Raw genomic sequence first — 20,350 nt, 5'->3', positions numbered from 1 at the left:
ATTTGATCATTTGATCTAAATACAGAAACAAATGATAATGTGGGCTTCTTGGTTCTGGTGGAGGGACAGTGGGCAGTCCGCGGCGCTCCTTGGTGTTTGTAGACGGTGGGAACGTAGAGTGGAAGGCAGACACAACAGAGAAAAGTGATGGGATTGGATTGGAAGGCGCAGTGGGGGTTCACATGCAGGAGACTCAGACACTCTGGTTCTGGTTCTGCTGTTTTAGACAGAGCCACTCTGGGCACTGGTTCTGCTGTTTTAGACACAGCCACTCCGGGAACTGGTTCTGCTGTTTTAGACACAGCCACTCCGGGAACTGGTTCTGCTGTTTTAGACAGACAGGTTTCTGGTTCTGCTATTTTAGACAGAGCCACTTTGGTTCTGGTTCTGCTGTTTTAGACACAGCCACTCCGGGAACTGGTTCTGCTGTTTTAGACAGAGCGGCTCTGGGCACTGGTTCTGCTGTTTTAGACAGAGCCACTCTGGGCACTGGTTCTGCTGTTTTAGACAGAGCCACTCTGGTTCTGGTTCTGCTGTTTTAGACAGAGCCACTTTGGTTCTGGTTCTGCTGTTTTAGACAGACAGGTTTCTGGTTCTGCTGTTTTAGACAGACTGCTTTAAGCACAGACACAAACCAATCTGTTCTGAGAGCCCAGAGTCATTTGTGCCGCCCGTCTCTTCCTCCTCTCCCCAGCAGCTTTTGTTCTTCTCATTTCCACTCTCTCCCATCAAAGCAGAACTGAACCTGCTTAGAGGCCAAATCTCTGTGTTGTGTTTCTCCAGCACTTTGAGATGATCACTCAGCTCTGCTGTTTAAGCGTGACAAGCTGTGATGACAGACACTGAAATAGAGCTGGAGAAATTGTATTTTTCCACTCCAACACCCCCACCTCCCACTCCGTCTCCTCCCCCCCCCCCCGACCGCTGCACTCATCCCACTTCTGGTATCTTTCTCCAACTGACGGGATGGGGGAGCATGTGCGTCTTAAGACCCCCCACTACCAGCCCCGTCTCTGCCAAGCGCACACACCCCTTCCCCATCGCCCCTGCTGCTTGACGGACAAGCACACCTTCAACATGGGGAAGAGAGGCGAACATGACAGGCATGTCACACTGCAGACGTAAACCCCCTCGAGAAGCTGACACAGTCACACACACGCACACACACACACACACACACACACACACACACACACACACACACACACACACACACACACACACACACACACACACACACACACGTGCGAGTATATACACAGTGTACATTGAGAGATGTAGAGACTCAATAAGCTGTCAAATAGAGATGGGTATTAAAGAAGAGGCAGGGAACTATCTCTCTGCTCTGAGCAAGTGCTCAGTGACTGACAGGCGCTGTGAAGAGGGACGGGGCAGTGTGGGGGGGATGACACAGTCATTGGTGTCTGTCAATCCCATTGAAGGGGGGGGTTGTTTTGATAGGGGATGGAGGGCGTTTAGTAATTGGTGTCCTTGAGTTTGGTAACAGTGAGAGTAATGGGGTTGTGCAGAGCTTGTCTTTGGTGTCCATCTCATATACTCTGTGTGTGTGTGTGTGTGTGTGTGTGTGTGTGTGTGTGTGTGTGTGTGTGTGTGTGTGTATGTGTGTGTGTGTGTGTGTGTGTGTGTGTGTGTGCGTGTGCGTGTGCGTGCATATTCATCAGGGCCCACTTGGACCACTGCCTAGAAGACCTTACACTCCCTGTCCTGGTCCTGGCTGGAATGGGCCTGCTCCTGTCTTTGTGCGATAGGTAAGACGAGCTTGACGCTGCCGTGCGAGTCACCAAGCTCTGTCACGCACCTCAGCAGCTGCCTCAACCAAAAATCTAATCCCCTGGAGTAAAAGACATGGAACAAAACCAGTGACAAAATGCTGATCTTAGAGACGGGAATACAAAAACACACTGAGGCACCTGACTGTCATGCTGTCGCAAAGCGCTCCGCATTCAAATGAAGATGGGTTGATGTAGGTGTATATTTTCAAAAACATGTTCATGTGTGCAAGTAAATGGTTGCTTTTATGTATCTGTATGTGGCAGGGCTGTGTGATCCACTCATCCATTACAGTAGTGCCTTTGCTGGGGTCTGTGGGGTGGCGCTGATAAAGCCTAGTGGAGCCCTGGGGCGAGAAAACCTCGGAGCTGGGCTCTCCACAGGGCACTGGCCACCCCCTGCTCGCCCCTCCCCCCTGGGGTGCACTTTGATCAATTTGACTTGATGCACCACACACACACACACACACACACACACACACACACACACACACACACACACACACACACACACACACACACACACACACACACACACACACACACACACACACACACACACACACATATACAAAGAGGAGAAAGGTCATCTCATGGTATATCAGAAGGAAACCATGCAAATGGTACTTTCCCATACTTCATATAAAAGTAAGCGGTGCAGTTTTGTGCATGTCCGAGCCCTGTGTCCGTCCGTCCGTCCGTGCGTACGCGCGTCTGTGTGTGTGTTGCGTGTTTCACACCAGCTTGGAGGCGCGGTGTCTTCTGTCTCCACTCTGACTTCCTTATATACAAACCGAGTTCGGGCCGCTCTCTCCATAGCGTTCCAGGCGTTTCTCAAACTGTGTGTGCGCACATGAGTGTGTGTGTGTGTGTGTGTGTGTGTGCCCTTACTGGCTTTGAAACGCTATCGTCCTCGAGGCGAGACCGTGGCGAGACGCTCTCTCTCTCTACGCCTGCCTGTGTCTCTGTGCAGTCAGACCGGGGGGCGGGGGGCGGGGCATAGGCTAAATCCGCAAACTCTCGGTGCACACATCACGTCCACACACATCTACCCCACAAACACACATTGTCACTTATAGAAGTGGCTGCACTGCTTAAAAATATATAAATGCTTCATATATGCAATGTAAAGCACATCAGAGCATTTTATTTAATTACTGAGAAATGAAAATGTAACTATTAACCATTCTGCATAATATGAGAAGAATTGAGATGTAAATTCACACAGATAGAGGAAGCTTGCCAGTGTCTTAGTGGCTAGCCAGCGGAAATCAGCAGGTCCCTCTGTTAGCAGAAGAATGAAAAAAATAAATTGTCATTTTCTGTGGCTTGGAAGTATTTCTTAAGGTTCAGATCAGCATTGGTTATTGGCATAAGGTTGGTTATAGTGTTTTCTCATTAGTGTAGAAGTCCATTTTACAGCTGTACTGTAATGGCTTTGTGATTCAGTAGTTGGCAGCACCAGCTCATTATGACTCACTCTGCATTAGAAAATCAATCATGCACCTCTAAGCTGGCTGTGGTCTACATTTGCTCTTAGGCTCGCCATCTCCATCCTTGCATTCATATTTGTATGGAGCTATTAAAAAAAAGTACATTAGACTACATATTTAGAAAATGTTCATATCTTTATATACTGACAATGAAAAAAGATTTGAGTGTAGTATCTCAATGACCTTGCTCATGGTAATTCCTGTCCTAGGACGTGTTGTTGTGTGTCCTGGCTGATGGCTGCCATGCTGCTGTTCTACTCGCTGTTTTTTGCTTGGAGAGCCAACCTGGACATCAGCAGACCCTTACTGCTGGCAGTGGTGAGCTATCAGACTTAGGCTGAACTGTGCTGCAGGAGGCCGTTGCATTAACGAGAACTTACTCTGCAATCCACTCTGCATTAACAAGAACTTACTCTGCAACCCACTCTGCATTAACAAGAACTTACTCTGCAACCCACTCTTAACAATAACTTACTCTGCAACCCACTCTGCATTAACAAGAACTTACTCTGCAACCCACTCTTAACAAGAACTTACTCTGCATTAACAAGAACTTACTCTGCAACCCACTCTGCATTAACAAGAACTTACTCTGCAACCCACTCTGCATTAACAAGAACTTACTCTGCAACCCACTCTGCATTAACAAGAACTTACTCTGCAACCCACTCTGCATTAACAAGAACTTACTCTGCAACCCACTCTGCATTAACAAGAACTTACTCTGCAACCCACTCTGCATTAACAAGAACTTACTCTGCAACCCACTCTTAACAAGAACTTACTCTGCAACCCACTCTGCATTAACAAGAACTTACTCTGCAACCCACTCTGCATTAACAAGAACTTACTCTGCAACCCACTCTGCATTAACAAGAACTTACTCTGCAACCCACTCTTAGCAAGAACTTACTCTGCAACCCACTCTGCATTAACAAGAACTTACTCTGCAACCCACTCTTAACAAGAACTTACTCTGCAACCCACTCTGCATTAACAAGAACTTACTCTGCAACCCACTCTTAACAAGAACTTACTCTGCAACCCACTCTGCATTAACAAGAACTTACTCTGCAACCCACTCTGCATTAACAAGAACTTACTCTGCAACCCACTCTTAACAAGAACTTACTCTGCAACCCACTCTGCATTAACAAGAACTTACTCTGCAACCCACTCTTAACAAGAACTTACTCTGCAACCCACTCTGCATGAACAAGAACTTACTCTGCAACCCACTCTTAACAAGAACTTACTCTGCAACCCATTCTGCATTAACAAGAACTTACTCTGCAACCCACTCTTAACAAGAACTTACTCTGCAACCCACTCTTAACAAGAACTTACTCTGCAACCCACTCTTAACAAGAACTTACTCTGCAACCCACTCTCTGCATTAACAACAACTTACTCTGCAACCCACTCTGCATTAACAACAACTTACTCTGCAACCCACTCTTAACAAGAACTTACTCTGCAACCCACTCTTAACAAGAACTTACTCTGCAACCCACTCTTAACAAGAACTTACTCTGCAACCCACTCTGCATTAACAAGAACTTACTCTGCAACCCACTCTGCATTAACAAGAACTTACTCTGCAACCCACTCTTAACAATAACTTACTCTGCAACCCACTCTGCATTAACAAGAACTTACTCTGCAACCCACTCTTAACAAGAACTTACTCTGCATTAACAAGAACTTACTCTGCAACCCACTCTGCATTAACAAGAACTTACTCTGCAACCCACTCTGCATTAACAAGAACTTACTCTGCAACCCACTCTGCATTAACAAGAACTTACTCTGCAACCCACTCTGCATTAACAAGAACTTACTCTGCAACCCACTCTGCATTAACAAGAACTTACTCTGCAACCCACTCTGCATTAACAAGAACTTACTCTGCAACCCACTCTTAACAAGAACTTACTCTGCAACCCACTCTGCATTAACAAGAACTTACTCTGCAACCCACTCTGCATTAACAAGAACTTACTCTGCAACCCACTCTGCATTAACAAGAACTTACTCTGCAACCCACTCTTAGCAAGAACTTACTCTGCAACCCACTCTGCATTAACAAGAACTTACTCTGCAACCCACTCTTAACAAGAACTTACTCTGCAACCCACTCTGCATTAACAAGAACTTACTCTGCAACCCACTCTTAACAAGAACTTACTCTGCAACCCACTCTGCATTAACAAGAACTTACTCTGCAACCCACTCTGCATTAACAAGAACTTACTCTGCAACCCACTCTTAACAAGAACTTACTCTGCAACCCACTCTGCATTAACAAGAACTTACTCTGCAACCCACTCTTAACAAGAACTTACTCTGCAACCCACTCTGCATGAACAAGAACTTACTCTGCAACCCACTCTTAACAAGAACTTACTCTGCAACCCATTCTGCATTAACAAGAACTTACTCTGCAACCCACTCTTAACAAGAACTTACTCTGCAACCCACTCTTAACAAGAACTTACTCTGCAACCCACTCTTAACAAGAACTTACTCTGCAACCCACTCTCTGCATTAACAACAACTTACTCTGCAACCCACTCTGCATTAACAACAGCTTACTCTGCAACCCACTCTTAACAAGAACTTACTCTGCAACCCACTCTTAACAAGAACTTACTCTGCAACCCACTCTTAACAAGAACTTACTCTGCAACCCACTCTGCATTAACAACAACTTACTCTGCAACCCACTCTTAACAAGAACTTAATCTGCAACCCACTCTGCATTAACAAGAACTTACTCTGCAACCCACTCTTAACAAGAACTTACTCTGCAACCCACTCTTAGCAAGAACTTACTCTGCAACCCACTCTCTGCATTAACAAGAACTTACTCTGCAACCCACTCTGCATTAACAAGAACTTACTCTGCAACCCACTCTTAACAATAACTTACTCTGCAACCCACTCTTAACAAGAACTTACTCTGCAACCCACTCTTAGCAAGAACTTACTCTGCAACCCACTCTGCATTAACAAGAACTTACTCTGCAACCCATTCTGCATTAACAAGAACTTACTCTGCAACCCATTCTGCATTAACAATAACTTACTCTGCAACCCACTCTTAACAAGAACTTACTCTGCAATCCACTCTTAGCAAGAACTTACTCTGCAACCCACTCTCTGCATTAACAAGAACTTACTCTGCAACCCACTCTGCATTAACAAGAACTTACTCTGCAACCCACTCTTAACAATAACTTACTCTGACTGCAACCCACTCTTAACAAGAACTTACTCTGCAACCCACTCTTAGCAAGAACTTACTCTGCAACCCACTCTGCATTAACAAGAACTTACTCTGCAACCCAATCTTAGCAAGAACTTACTCTGCAACCCACTCTGCATTAACAAGAACTTACTCTGCAACCCATTCTGCATTAACAAGAACTTACTCTGCAACCCATTCTGCATTAACAAGAACTTACTCTGCAACCCACTCTTAACAAGAACTTACTCTGCACTCCACTCTTAGCAAGAACTTACTCTGCAACCCACTCTGCATTAACAAGAACTTACTCTGCAACCCACTCTGCATTAACAAGAACTTACTCTGCAACCCACTCTGCATTAACAAGAACTTACTCTGCAACCCACTCTGCATTAACAAGAACTTACTCTGCAACCCACTCTGCATTAACAAGAACTTACTCTGCAACCCACTCTGCATTAACAAGAACTTACTCTGCAACCCATTCTGCATTAACAAGAACTTACTCTGCAACCCACTCTTAACAAGAACTTACTCTGCACTCCACTCTTAGCAAGAACTTACTCTGCAACCCACTCTGCATTAACAAGAACTTACTCTGTAATCCACTCTTAACAAGAACTTACTCTGCAATCCACTTTTAGCAAGAACTTACTCTGCAACCTACTCTGCATTAACAAGAACTTACTCTGTAATCCACTCTTAACAAGAACTTACTCTGCAACCCAATCTTAGCAAGAACTTACTCTGCAACCCACTCTGCATTAACAAGAACTTACTCTGCAACCCACTCTGCATTAACAAGAACTTACTCTACAACCCACTCTTAACAAGAACTTACTCTGCAACCCACTCTGCATTAACAAGAACTTACTCTGCAACCCACTCTGCATTAACAAGAACTTACTCTGCAACCCACTCTGCATTAACAAGAACTTACTCTGCAACCCACTCTTAACAAGAACTTACTCTGCAACCCACTCTGCATTAACAAGAACTTACTCTGCAACCCACTCTTAACAAGAACTTACTCTGCAACCCACTCTGCATTAACAAGAACTTACTCTGCAACCCACTCTGCATTAACAACAACTTACTCTGCAACCCACTCTGCATTAACAAGAACTTACTCTGCAACCCACTCTTAACAAGAACTTACTCTGCAACCCACTCTCTGAGTTTGTGTGTGTGTGTCAAGTGTTTCCTTTACTTGTGTTTTTTTGCATCATTGGGCTTTATTGCTCAGTCCTACTCCCCCACAAAACAAGTACTTCTGCAGTTAAAATGCAATTGTCCTTTTATCATGATAGAAATCCTGAAGTAACTGTTCATCTGCAACACCTATTGAAGCTAATCCTGGAAATGCCCCAGGAACAAACTCCAAAATTACCAAAATTACTCTCACCCCCTACTGTACATCTCCCCAAAGAATCTACAGGAAACATGTGTGTGTGTGTGTGTGTGTGTGTGTGTGTGTGTGTGTGTGTGTGTGTGTGTGTGTGTGTGTGTGTGTGCGGCGTATGCGCTCTCTGCAGGTCGAGCGGTTCTGGCTACAGAGTGATGCTGCAGTGTGTGTGCTGGCAGGCCTGGGCCTGAGCTGGACACACACAGGGCTGGAGAGGAGGCTGGGCCGCGGGGGGCTATGGAAGACCACAGGCTGGGTGCTCACCATGGCTCTGCTGGCACATATGGTACACTCCAATCGCAGGTGAGCATCATACTCTGTTGTCAGAAACTTTCTACGGGATGGAAAAACAATTCCAAGTCCAAGGTATTCTAGAGTTGAAAAGCCTTTATTTGATTAGGACTTGGACATCTTACTGTGACCTCTTCGTTGCAGCGGCCAAAGTCTTTATCTGGGTGTTGCTCTCTTTTCCATTGGTGTTGGTATGAAGGAAATCCACTTGAGGAGAAAAGGGAAAATGTATCCTGCACATGATTCCTCAAGTCCTCAAATGGATTTCCTTCATCCCAGGGATGTTATGCTGTTATGCTATGATGTTTACCTGAGGATATCACGCCTAGTCACTCTCAACTAACCTGATTATAATCAGTACAGCAGTGAACCTGGTACAAATATCCTTATAATTAAATAATTACAAAAAATGTGATACATGAGTCTCCATCTAATCCTGGGTGCTGCGTCGCCTTGAGAATATACGTAAATCCAGAAGGTCTCCTTAAAGCAGGACTAAACCCCCCAGATTTCTGGCAAAACAATATTCTACTTGATTTGAAAACTCTGCAGTCAAGATGGCCGCCTATACTCCCTTGTACCCTGGCAGAATTCCTAGCCCATAAACTAACATAACTTGGCCAATAAGTATGTAACATACAAAATAAAACAAACAGTAATGTCTTTATTTGATGTAGAATGCAGAGGACATGTAACTGTTTCGTTAAACTCGCATTCCAGGAATATTGCATTTACTGCGCCGCTCTAAAGATAACGTATCTGGCACGTGCCTCAGAGAGCCTGTTCGTCCTGGAACCCACTCGCTTTGCGCCAGAACACAATCGATTTGGGGGTGGAACGCGCCAGGATTGGCCAGTGCCCAGTGCCCAGAACTGTCAAATCAAATCATCGACAGAGACGCTATGACCCGCCTCTCAATCTCCTTTTCTTTTTTTCCCCATGACAGTGTATCAACGTGGCTATATTATAAATATAGCCACGTTATAAACAACTAACCAACGCTGATGGAAACGGTTTTGCCCGAAATGGTTAAAAGTTATATCAATTTGGTCATTCAGTGGCGTTTTACTGCCATGTAACATAACTAACTAGCCGCTAATATTAGCCACAGTAGGCGATTACCCATGATGCATTGCGGTCTTAAAGGGCTTGCGCTAAAAACGGGTCCATTGGAGTGAATGGAGATGTTGCAATTCTCCTGGCATGAACTTCAGTAATAATCACATGAAAAAAACATTTTTCACATGAGTGGGGACTGGGGAAGGGGGAGTACGCCGTGACGTCAGCTTGGAGGGCAAAAAAATTGCAGGTTTGAACCCATAGAGGGCACTTATGCAGCTGAAAATGATAAAGGTTGTAGAATATTGTAAATTTGGTCTCAAATGTGGAAATTTTAACCAGAATTCTTCACACACCACCCCAAAAGCCATATATATTGGTTAAATTGTTTTGGGTTTAATCCTGCTTTAAGTAGCGGTTTCTTGAACATATCCCCCCCTCTATTAGAGATTGGTATTATTCAATATCTGCATTTTTAATTCCATGATTAGCTTCTTTGTAGTGATTTCCCGTAGGGTATTGGGGATTACAAGAGTGAAATAGTGTTTTTGTGTACAGCTTTCGTTTGTTCTGCCACTGTAGAAGTAGCTGCATGTGCTTTTATGGTTGTGCATCAGTGCATGTATCTGCAATCAATGAAAATAGCATCAGGTTGAATTGGATAAAGTTGTACTTTACTGCACTCCACTCGCAGTAATTAACACTGGACTCATAATGTGCCCCAAGTTCCTTTTAAGTAGTTCTTTATAGTTAAGTTAAAGGGAAATAAAAACGACCTCATTCTAGTCCCTTCTAAAACCCCCATGCATTAGTTTCCCCTGAGTCAACCCAATTTGTTTCTCCTCTGTGCTTCAAACCGGAGGTCTGAACTCCATATGTCAGGTTTCTCTCGCTCGCCCCATGGGAGGGGCTAAAGAGTGGCACGGTTAGCACATAGATTCCGCTTGCAGAGCTCAGTCTGATGTTAGCCGTCCGAGAAGGCAGATTAGACCAGCGTAGTGCTGGGGAGTGCCAGGCAGCCATCACTGAGCGGCTTTGATCAAGCGGAGAGCATGGCCTGTGCTGTCAGACCCATCACACCTGTCTCCCCACGATTAGAGAGGCAGCCAGAGCATGCAGCACGGGGGATGGTGCGGGGGCAATGACAACTTACCCTCGGAGCACCTTGAAAGCGTCCCTACAAACAAACACTCACATGTACACACATACACAAACAAACACTTCTAAGAAGGAGTAAGGATGCATTCAGCCCTGTTTTAAATGCAAGTAAACACAACTGGTGTTTTTGGTGATTAAACAATATTGCACTGTGTGTGGTGATGCTCACAGGGAGTGTGATCAAAGCAGGAACATGGTGGTGGAGAGGTTCGGCAGGGAGGTTCTGGCCTCGGTCCCAGCAGACTCCATCATCCTAACCAGAGGAGACCTGCCAGGAAACTCCCTGCGCTACCTACACTACTGCCAGGGCGTCCGGCCCGATGTACGCCTGGTCGATCAGGAGGTCAGGGCTTTTCATTCCTCCCCTGTCTTGTCCATGTTCAGATCAACACTGTTGATATAACCCTGAACTAAGACCATTTGTCTTATTAAGAAAAGCTTAATTTCAGAACGGTATGCCACACAAAACCTATCCAGAAGCAAAAGATCTCTCCGGTACATTTAGGTATCAAAACGGCAAGCTTCAGTGGCACACCAAAAGAAGACAGAATGTGTCTGCTGTGTGACTGAATGTCATTTTATATTACTAGCAGAACACCCGTCCCTGGCCTATGTGACTGGCCATTTAGTCAGGCCTCGCTCACAGAGTTGGCATGCAGCCTCTCCTTCATAGTCCTCTTCAGTGGCTGATTACAACTTAGCTCAACTGTGTGCTGCTGCAGAGTTCACTGGCTCATTCAAACTGTTCATAGCTGTGGCCGAACACAATTCTACTCACTCACACAAAGACAGACAGACACTTCACATTATAGAACTAACCTGAATACCCGTGCAGTGTATCGAGTGTACATGTTGCGTTCTCTGCACGCCCAAGCCTTATGCCAGCCAAGTGTGCTGGCAGGCTGGCCAGCGGGGACGGATATTTCCATGTCTTGTTTGTTCCCGAGACCCACAAATGTCATAAAATCTGTCGAAAATACATGTAGCTCTCCAACAGATAAAAAAAAATTATTAGTAAAGTGTTTTATGTAAATTTACATACAGAGAACTGCCGCCATCATATTTCTGAAACACATATTTAAAAATCTACCTGGAGCTGTAGGGTCGCTCCTCTGACAGCTCCTCAACTCGCCTCAACTGCAGCCATATTGCAGACTCTCCACCCGTGATTCGCACGGTGGAGGCTGCGAAGCCATTGTGCAGGATTAGCCAAGTTCGGCCATTAATCTGCACATTCGGCAATTAATCGGCCGTAATTTACTAATTAAAAAATCCGGCTCCGTTAGGTGTTCTTTACACTAGCTGGATTCAGCGCGATCGCATGTAAAATGGCATAGCTGTGGCTGAACACAATTCTGCTCAAACACACACACACACACACGCACGCACGCACGCACACTTCTAATTCTTATTATAAAACGGCTCTCTCAAATCAAGCAATCTGATTGGTTCACAGCCATTGTATAATTCCAGTAACCGAGTTCAATAACCCATGGCCATGGGTTATTGGTTGCCATGGCAACTCTCTTACTAAAAGGCAGCGCTGCGCTCGAGCCAAACAGCTTTCTCCTGATCTGCTGTATGGAGGGTCACTAGTCCTTACAATGAGTCATTATGGACGCATGATGGCGCAACTCTCTTACTAAAAGTACCTCAAAAACAAAATGGCGGAGACAGCTTTCAGATCCTTGTGAATCGATCTTCGCTTATAACTTTACTAATACTTCGCAGAAAATGATGTTTTGTACAAGAATAGACGCGGGCTAATGTCTTAACCCCTCTCTCGCGCACCCTCACTCTTAACCCCGCATTTCTAAATAAGACGTAACGTTACTTGGTGTCGGCATATGGCTCTGGTGTGGGGCTTTGCAAAAGCTCTCAGCAAGCGCCAGGATTGGCCAATGTCGACTTCAGTCTCCAGAACGATCCAATCAAATCACCCGCACGTCTATCTTCTTGCTAGAGGTCCCGCCTTACAGTAGTGTTTCAACTGACTATCAGAATAAAATGCCAGTCGGACTTATAGTATTATTATTATTATTATATTATTATACTTGGAAACCGTTTTATAAAAGCAATATAGCACTCGAGCTGCGTGGTGTTGTGGAATATATCCCGCTGATAAGCTGTTATCCCACTCGGCCTGCAGCCTCGTGGGATAACAGCTTATCAGCGGGATATATTCACCACAACACACTTGCTCTCGTGATATATTGCTTAATTATAGGATTGTGTCTTTTATACAATAAGCTGAATGTGCTTCATGGCAAAGTGGCTACAAATTATTTTGTCACGTGACTTTTCGTGACATTCCCATTCATTTTCTCCATAGACATTTAGAAAAATCCTTATATAATGAGTTCTAAGGCTGGAACCAAGCCAACCTGTGACCTACTGAATCATGAGTGACCATAAAACATTTGGTTTGAGCAAAAACAAAACATCACAACGGATGCGTGTGGACTGGACACCTAGTCAAGTCATGTCAACGTCAAGTATGTATAGCCCGTAGTCAAAGAGCTTCACAACACGCACATTATGAACGTAATAAATGAAAACAACCCCCTAACCCTAGACACTCGACTGAGGAGATGGAAAACTCTGAAAACCTCAAACCTTGAAGAAAAATGTATGTATGACACTAAAATAGTCAAAGTTCACAGCATTGTAATTTTCTTATTGCTAATCACTCTGAATCCATTCCCCTATGAAGATATTTTGGTTATTTCTAGGCTTAAACTGAGTTGGTGGTACTCTTTCTATAGATGATGACATATTCATGGTATGTGGCCAAACTGGAGCAGCACCACCCTGGGGTCCACTTTCCTGGCCGTTGGTGGGACCCGGTCCACCCTGAGGAGAAGGACACCTTCAGTCTGGAGCAGTTCCTCTCCCACAACATGCAGTAAGTAAGGCACACGCAGTAAGGCACACTGAGACACACGCAGTAAGGCACACTGAGACACACAAGTGCCTTTTAAACATGTTATCTGGATCATGTCCTGCTAGAGAGAACAGGATATTTTCAGGTTTTGCCTTTCTAAACATGAGGGGTCTTTGTTAAGAAACAACTGGATATGAGCCGTTTTTTCTGCCAGTGGGCGGCGGGGGGGGGGCGGCGCGGTAGCATCTATCAAAAACAAGAAATGTGATAGGAAACAGCTTTAGCGAATTTGTAACCAAACAAAAACAAATCAAGTCATATCTGACTTGTTTTAAATTTATTTCTCCCCACAAAAGTTTGATAGCCTATCAGTCAGTCAGCTCCTATCCTCTCCACAGTGTGGATGCACAGTCTGCCTGCCTGACAAATCTGGAGACTTCAAAAAACATGTTTTAACGGAGTCCATTGACAACGAGGGGTGGCAATGTGCCAAAAATGCCTTTGTTAAGCTACATAAAGCCGCGCAGTCAAAATAGTGGTCGGACTGTCGTCAATCACTGTGGGTGATTTATTTTATGACATTCAAGTCATATCTGACTAGTTTGAAATGTATTTCTCCCCACAAAACTTTGATAGCCTATCAGTCAGAGTCAGTCAGCTCCTATCCACTCCGCAGTGTGGGCGCACAGTAGCGTCAGGGACGATGAAAATTAATTTGGGGATGGAGCCATACGATAGCCTAAACACGCTCTGCTCGTTATGAACAGCGTTAAAAATGACATGCCACACACGCACACTAAACAGACATGCGGGCACTGGCAGAGAGACAAACAGGCAGATAGAGCGGCACGCATTGCGCAAAAAGTGTCAGAATGTCGGCTGCTCTTTGTGATAGTTGTTTCATTTGCTTCAGTCATCCTGCTGCCTCGTATTCTCAGGAGCGCGTTTCTGCTCCACTTTTCACTTTCCTTCCCCGCTGCCTCTCTGCAGTCAAGCCAGCCCTCACCTCGGAAAGCACGGTCATTCTAGCGCCCACTTAACAAATCAAGCCGTTTTTGCAGCACTTGAGGAAACCGTGAGTTTGCTCGTTGATATAAGCGATTGCCCGAACGATTCATTAATTAATAAACTAGCGAACGTGAAGTGAGTCACGAAGAGCCACACCCGCCCACTCAGACATATGCGGATCATATCATTCCACTGTTTAGACCAGCGCTTGCGTGGAAGCGGATCTTATACCGGTGGTCGAGGTAGATAAGATACGGAGTCTAGGGAGTGCGCGTAGGCCGGCTAATTGTTGTTTAACATGCAGGCCAACCGGCTAGGTGCAGGTTATAATACGGATTCCACTGCATGTTAAGAAGTGGCTACAGTAAGGCACACTGAGACACACAGTAAGGCACACTGAGACACACAGTAAGGCACACTGAGACACACACACTGAGACACACAGTAAGGCACACTGAGACACACAGTAAGGCACACTGAGACACACAGTAAGGCACACTGAGACACACAGTAAGGCACACTGAGGCACACAGTAAAGCACACTGAGACACACAGTAAGGCACACTGAGGCACACAGTAAAGCACACTGAGACACACAGTAAGGCACACTGAGACACACAGTAAGGCACACTGAGACACACAGTAAGGCACACTGAGACACACAGTAAGGCACACTGAGACACACAGTAAAGCACACTGAGACACACAGTAAGGCACACTGAGACACACACAGTAAGGCACACTGAGACACACAGTAAGGCACACTGAGGCACACAGTAAAGCACACTGAGACACACAGTAAGGCACACTGAGACACACAGTAAGGCACACTGAGACACACAGTAAGGCACACTGAGACACACAGTAAGGCACACTGAGACACACAGTAAAGCACACTGAGACACACAGTAAGGCACACTGAGACACACACAGTAAGGCACACTGAGACACACAGTAAGGCACACTGAGGCACACAGTAAAGCACACTGAGACACACAGTAAGGCACACTGAGACACACAGTAAGGCACACTGAGACACACAGTAAGGCACACTGAGACACACAGTAAGGCACACTGAGACACACAGTAAGGCACACTGAGACACACAGTAAGGCACACTGAGACACACACAGTAAGGCACACTGAGACACACAGTAAAGCACACTGAGACACACAGTAAGGCACACTGAGACACACACAGTAAGGCACACTGAGACACACAGTAAGGCACACTGAGACACAAGGCCAGAGAGGAGGAGAGACAATAAAGGCCTGGTCTGATGAATAGAAGGGCATGAAATGGAGAGAGTGAATGAGGAGGGCAACAATGAGCCAACTGAACAAGTGGGTGATATAATGAAGCTGAGATCAGTGGAATGGTGGACACAGCGGTGAGTGCAGCGGGAAGATAAGCCCATAGAACTGTTGCCCACATGAGAGGAGTCTGATGAACTACAGAAGTCGACTAATCTACTTGATTTGGTTAAACAGTCTCCAGCAGAGTGATTGCTGCTCCCTGCTCTCACCACCCTCTCCTCAGGGAGGAACAGAGGAGACCTGTTAATACCAAGCCCACCAGGGGGCAGTGTTTGCCAGGCCAACATGCCCGTCTCTCCAAGGGGCAACACTGACCTGTGGGATTAACCCTCAGGGCCCAAGCCTTTGGTAAGGAGCAGGGGGCTGCAAGGAAACTAGAAGGTGTTGAGATGTGAGCAAATGTATTTGAGTTAGCCTTCCCTGCTGTTCGTGTGTGTGTAGTCATCACAGTTACCTGGGGTGAGAGGGAGTGTTTTTTAAAGGGAGATAGGAGTGTGTGTTATCTCCTGTGGTCCTGGCTCCCTGAGTGTGAGGTCTGATTGTGTTTGTTTGTGTTTGTTTGTTTGTCTGCAGGAGGGCTATATTTACCTGCATTGGCCTGCCTGATGGGGACCCAAGTTGGGAGCGCAGCTTCACTCGCTGGCCTTTGGGTGTGTGTGACTACCTGGTGCCTGCCCAGAGGCAGTTTCACCCCGAAAAGTGGGCCCAACACACCCGCAACCTCTATAACTGGAGTGAGCCACACAACAGGTACACACGCACACGCACACGCACACACACGCACACGCACACACACACACACACACACACACACACACACACACACACACACACACACACACACACACACACACACACAGAGAGGGTACCTCTGGACACGTAGCTCTTTAACTTAGCAGGCTGTAAATGTATGGACCCAATATTGGACAAGGTCATAATCAAATCATTTACCGCATAATTTCTCTCTGTTTAACACATTGACTGCCAGCCGTTTTTTTTTTGCTGTAGGTAGCTTTTGCCAAGCCGTTTTTTTGAGGATTCTGGCTCATTTTACAAGAGCCGAGGATTATTTTCTGCTTGGAGTTTGTCAACACAAAGTTCACAAAAGTACTAATAGAATGTGTGCTTTCTCTGTCTAAAAGAGTTAGTTTGTAGAGTTAGTAGTTATGTAGATATTAGCCGTTGAGTACAGCATGGTTTTAGCGTCTGAGAGTGAAAGCTGAGATAATCGCAGTTTTGTGAAATTCAATCAAACAGGCAGAACAGTCACTTTAACCATTTATTTTTGGCATCAGTGAGAGATCAGACATCCAAACAATATAGTTCCGAACGCCCTCTCCTTCAACTCCTCCCTCCGTGGGCGTGTCTAGTGGCTTTCAGCCTGCGTTTGTCACAAGCGAGTGCTCTGCTGCTGCTGCTGCTGCTGCGAGTTTGAGCAGCCTCCCTCCCTGGCAGCGAGTTTGAGCAGCCTCCCTCCCTGGCAGCGAGTGTGGATAGGTCTCACTCGTCTCTTGGGTTTGAGAGCCCCGATGAAGCCCCGTGCGACTCTAGGCTTTATGCTGCCCACCCAGTCCATTTCTGGAACCCCCCACCGCAGCAGCGCGAAAGCGTCCCCGCCTACAGTATGAGAATGAGGCTCGTTCGTTTCTGACTGTAAAATCGCCAAGCCATTTCCTTGAGAATGGAGGAAGCAGCCGCGGGAGGCGGCTGCTTTTGGTTGACTTTCTCTCTGTCGGGAGAGGACCGTCGCCACCTAGCTGGTCGGTAAAATAGATTATACACATTCAATACTTCCAATATCTCCATAGGAGACGCGGGGGGCATTGATCCACGTAGCACCGTCAAAAAAAAAAAAATGATTTTTTTTGACGTATTAATACGTCAATGGCAGTGAACCACTGGATTTTTTTTGACGTATTAATACGTCAGTGGCAGTCAACGTGTTAAAATCAACTCTTCATCTTTACATGACATTAGAAACATTCGCTCAGAGAGATAATCAACCCCAACCAGCTCATCATCTACCTCATTACCAACATCAGAAAATATCTGCTTGGCCTATCTTCTCTGTGGTCTGTGGCCATTCTGGCACAGACTCCACAGAGCTTCCTCCAGTGAGGTTGTCCTATGTTCTCCATGCTGTGTTCCAGCTCTTTGTGATTTCAACCAGAGCAAGACATTAGGCCCTCAGCCATTTGAAATGAGACTGAAGATGAAAAATAATGAGTTTCTTATTGCGTTTTGTCAATAACTGTGTCAAAAGTGGAATTAGTCAAAGCTCCATATTCTGTTGCTGTTGCCAGCAGCCCCTCATTCACTCACATATGCACGGCTCAATACTGTGACATTATTTCCCGCACCCTCACGACAAGCGTGTCCGCCGATGCCCTCGAGCCAGTGTGAGCTCTGGAAGCCTGCTCAGATCTTCTTTTGAAGAAGAGGTCAAGTGTTTATAGTCAACAAAATGATGTGCTTTACCCCATGTCTAATGTGCTAGCTAGCTGCTATTGTTGCTCATTTCATGAGTCATTTAATGTGTATGCAGCAAACATTGCTGTTTAGTGTGTCAAAACCTGCACATTTGCGTTGAATAATATATTCACATAAATAATCATTTATAGCTAGTGGAACTGTGCACAAACCAAAGCCTGAAGCTATTTAGATAAAGACCAGTTTGTTCTTTGCCTCTGACAGTTTCCATCCCGGGTCCTGGGAGCGTGTTGCTAACGAGGAGATGTGGCAAGCCAGGTACATTCAAATGTTTCCAGTAGATACTGGTTTCTTTCCCTCTTTGGAGAGGTTGTATGTCATCTTTTGCAGATAGAAGCTGTGTCACGATGCACACTAGCCTGCTAGAACATCTCCATAAACCAGTCTTGTGTGGTAGAGCATCTACATGTACATTCTATTTGGTGGCAGCATCTACATAAATCACTCCATTGGACTGGTGCGTCTGAGAGTGTGGATCTGCATGGCCCATCCATCCAGCACTTAGCCCTGAGCCTGCGTGCTTTGTTTCAGGATGAAGACGGCTTTCTTTCTGTTTGACCTGGCAGAAAGGATGCAGGGAGCGGGGAAATCTCGCCTCTTTGAGCTGTCTTACACTGTGAGTCTGACCTCAACGAACACCCAACATTACTGTCATTTACCATAATGAGGGCAGATTAACATGCCACACAAAAATAATGAAAGTCTGTGATATTTTGCCTTATTAGTTTGGATAATGTGTGTGTCTGTGTGTGTTGGGAAGCTGTATAAGGAGATAGTGGAAGCCCAATCGGACTACCCTCCCAACTGGGACAAGAACTTGGCATTGGCCAGTGAGAGGCTCCTCCGTTCGGGGCACCGTGGCCACAGTCCAGACAGCCTGCTGACCTGCAGCGCCCGGCACTTCAGTCTCTACCTGGAGAAGGACCACACGGACCCCCAGGCTCCTGCCATCCGCTCTGCAATCACTCAGTTGCTGCAGGAGAGAGACAGGCTGCGCCAGGGCCAGAGGCAAGCCCCATGACAAGGTCCAGAGGGATCTCCATGGAGCTGAGAGTCTGCCACCCAGCCCCACGCAAGTGTGAGGCACCAGGGACAAACCAAGGGCAAAGTCTGAGGCAATGTGCCTCTTCTCTTGGTTAAAGTGTTGGTGTTTCAGAGGGGTAGATGATGGTGCAGTGGTGTTTAGTTAAGATGTTGTCTGAATGGACTAAGAGTTGGGATTGGACCTTTGGAAAATGGAGGGCTCTGCATACATTGACGATGGGAGAATTGCTCAGACTATTTCACTGGACAAAGACATGGTACAATTTAAAGGGATCTACCTGAGGATAAGTATGAAGAGAGGCACTCGAGCCACAATGCATGTTAAAGATGTAAACAGACAGCACATTCATTGGATGAATGTTTGTTTATTTAATTTTTTTCTGGTTTCCCCACCATTTTCTCCTGTACTTGGCCAATTTCCCCCTGCTGCCCCGGTCGCTGCTCCACCCCCTCTGGCGATGTGGGGAGAGCCGTAGGCTAGCACCATGCTCCCTCCGACACATGCGCAGTGGCCAGCCGCTTCTTTTCACCTGACAGCGGGGAGATTCACCGGCAGGACGTAGCACGTGGGAGGATCATGCTATTCCCACCAGTTCCCTTCCAAGCCGGAGGTAACACGGGGGCGCAAACCTGCGACCCTCGTGTTGGTAGGCATGAAATCTTCCGCTACAGATGAATTGATTTACTGTTGTGTTGACCCTCTCCTCTAGGCCCTACAGCAGACCTGTTGTGTTGACCCTCTCCTCTAGGCCCTACAGCAGACCTGTTGTGTTGACCCTCTCCTCTAGGCTCTACAGCAGACCTGTTGTGTTGACCCTCTCCTCTAGGCCCTAGAGCAGACCTGTTGTGTTGACCCTCTCCTCTAGGCTCTAGAGCAGACCTGTTGTGTTGACCCTCTCCTCTAGGCTCTAGAGCAGACCTGTTGTGTTGACCCTCTCCTCTAGGCCCTAGAGCAGACCTGTTGTGTTGACCCTCTCCTCTAGGCCCTAGAGCAGACCTGGGCATTATGTGGCCCGGGGGCCAGATGCGGCCCTCATGACGGTTCTGCCTGGCCCGGGAGGTCTAAGATAAACCACACAATTTTGTTTATGAAGCTAGAAAAATCCTTTGAGATTAACTAAATTGGCTGTTTGGAGGGGTTTTCAATATAATAAATGCTGA

The 20,350-nt window shown here is 46.1% G+C and overlaps 1 protein-coding gene across 1 annotated transcript in view; it reads left to right on the top strand.

Annotated features, from left to right (window-relative positions):
* tmem260 (transmembrane protein 260) overlaps nucleotides 1–19,166 on the top strand; it is a gene marked incomplete at both ends in the record, with an annotated part of 44,974 nt that extends 25,808 nt beyond the window's left edge. The window contains 9 exons of the mRNA XM_083634409.1: nucleotides 1,683–1,769; nucleotides 3,493–3,601; nucleotides 8,069–8,241; nucleotides 10,618–10,789; nucleotides 13,212–13,351; nucleotides 16,229–16,405; nucleotides 18,350–18,403; nucleotides 18,677–18,761; nucleotides 18,906–19,166. Coding sequence (XP_083490535.1) covers nucleotides 1,683–1,769; nucleotides 3,493–3,601; nucleotides 8,069–8,241; nucleotides 10,618–10,789; nucleotides 13,212–13,351; nucleotides 16,229–16,405; nucleotides 18,350–18,403; nucleotides 18,677–18,761; nucleotides 18,906–19,166 — 1,258 coding nt within the window. The remainder of the gene's footprint in view (nucleotides 1–1,682; nucleotides 1,770–3,492; nucleotides 3,602–8,068; nucleotides 8,242–10,617; nucleotides 10,790–13,211; nucleotides 13,352–16,228; nucleotides 16,406–18,349; nucleotides 18,404–18,676; nucleotides 18,762–18,905) is intronic.
* Between the last annotated feature and the right edge of the window lie 1,184 nt (nucleotides 19,167–20,350).

Source organism: Poromitra crassiceps, assembly GCF_964638095.1.
Source record: "Poromitra crassiceps genome assembly, chromosome: 3".
In the NCBI taxonomy this organism is placed as follows: Eukaryota; Metazoa; Chordata; class Actinopteri; order Beryciformes; family Melamphaidae; genus Poromitra; species Poromitra crassiceps.
The sequence above is the reverse complement of the archived record's forward strand: the minus strand, read 5'-3'. Positions and strand labels throughout refer to the sequence as shown.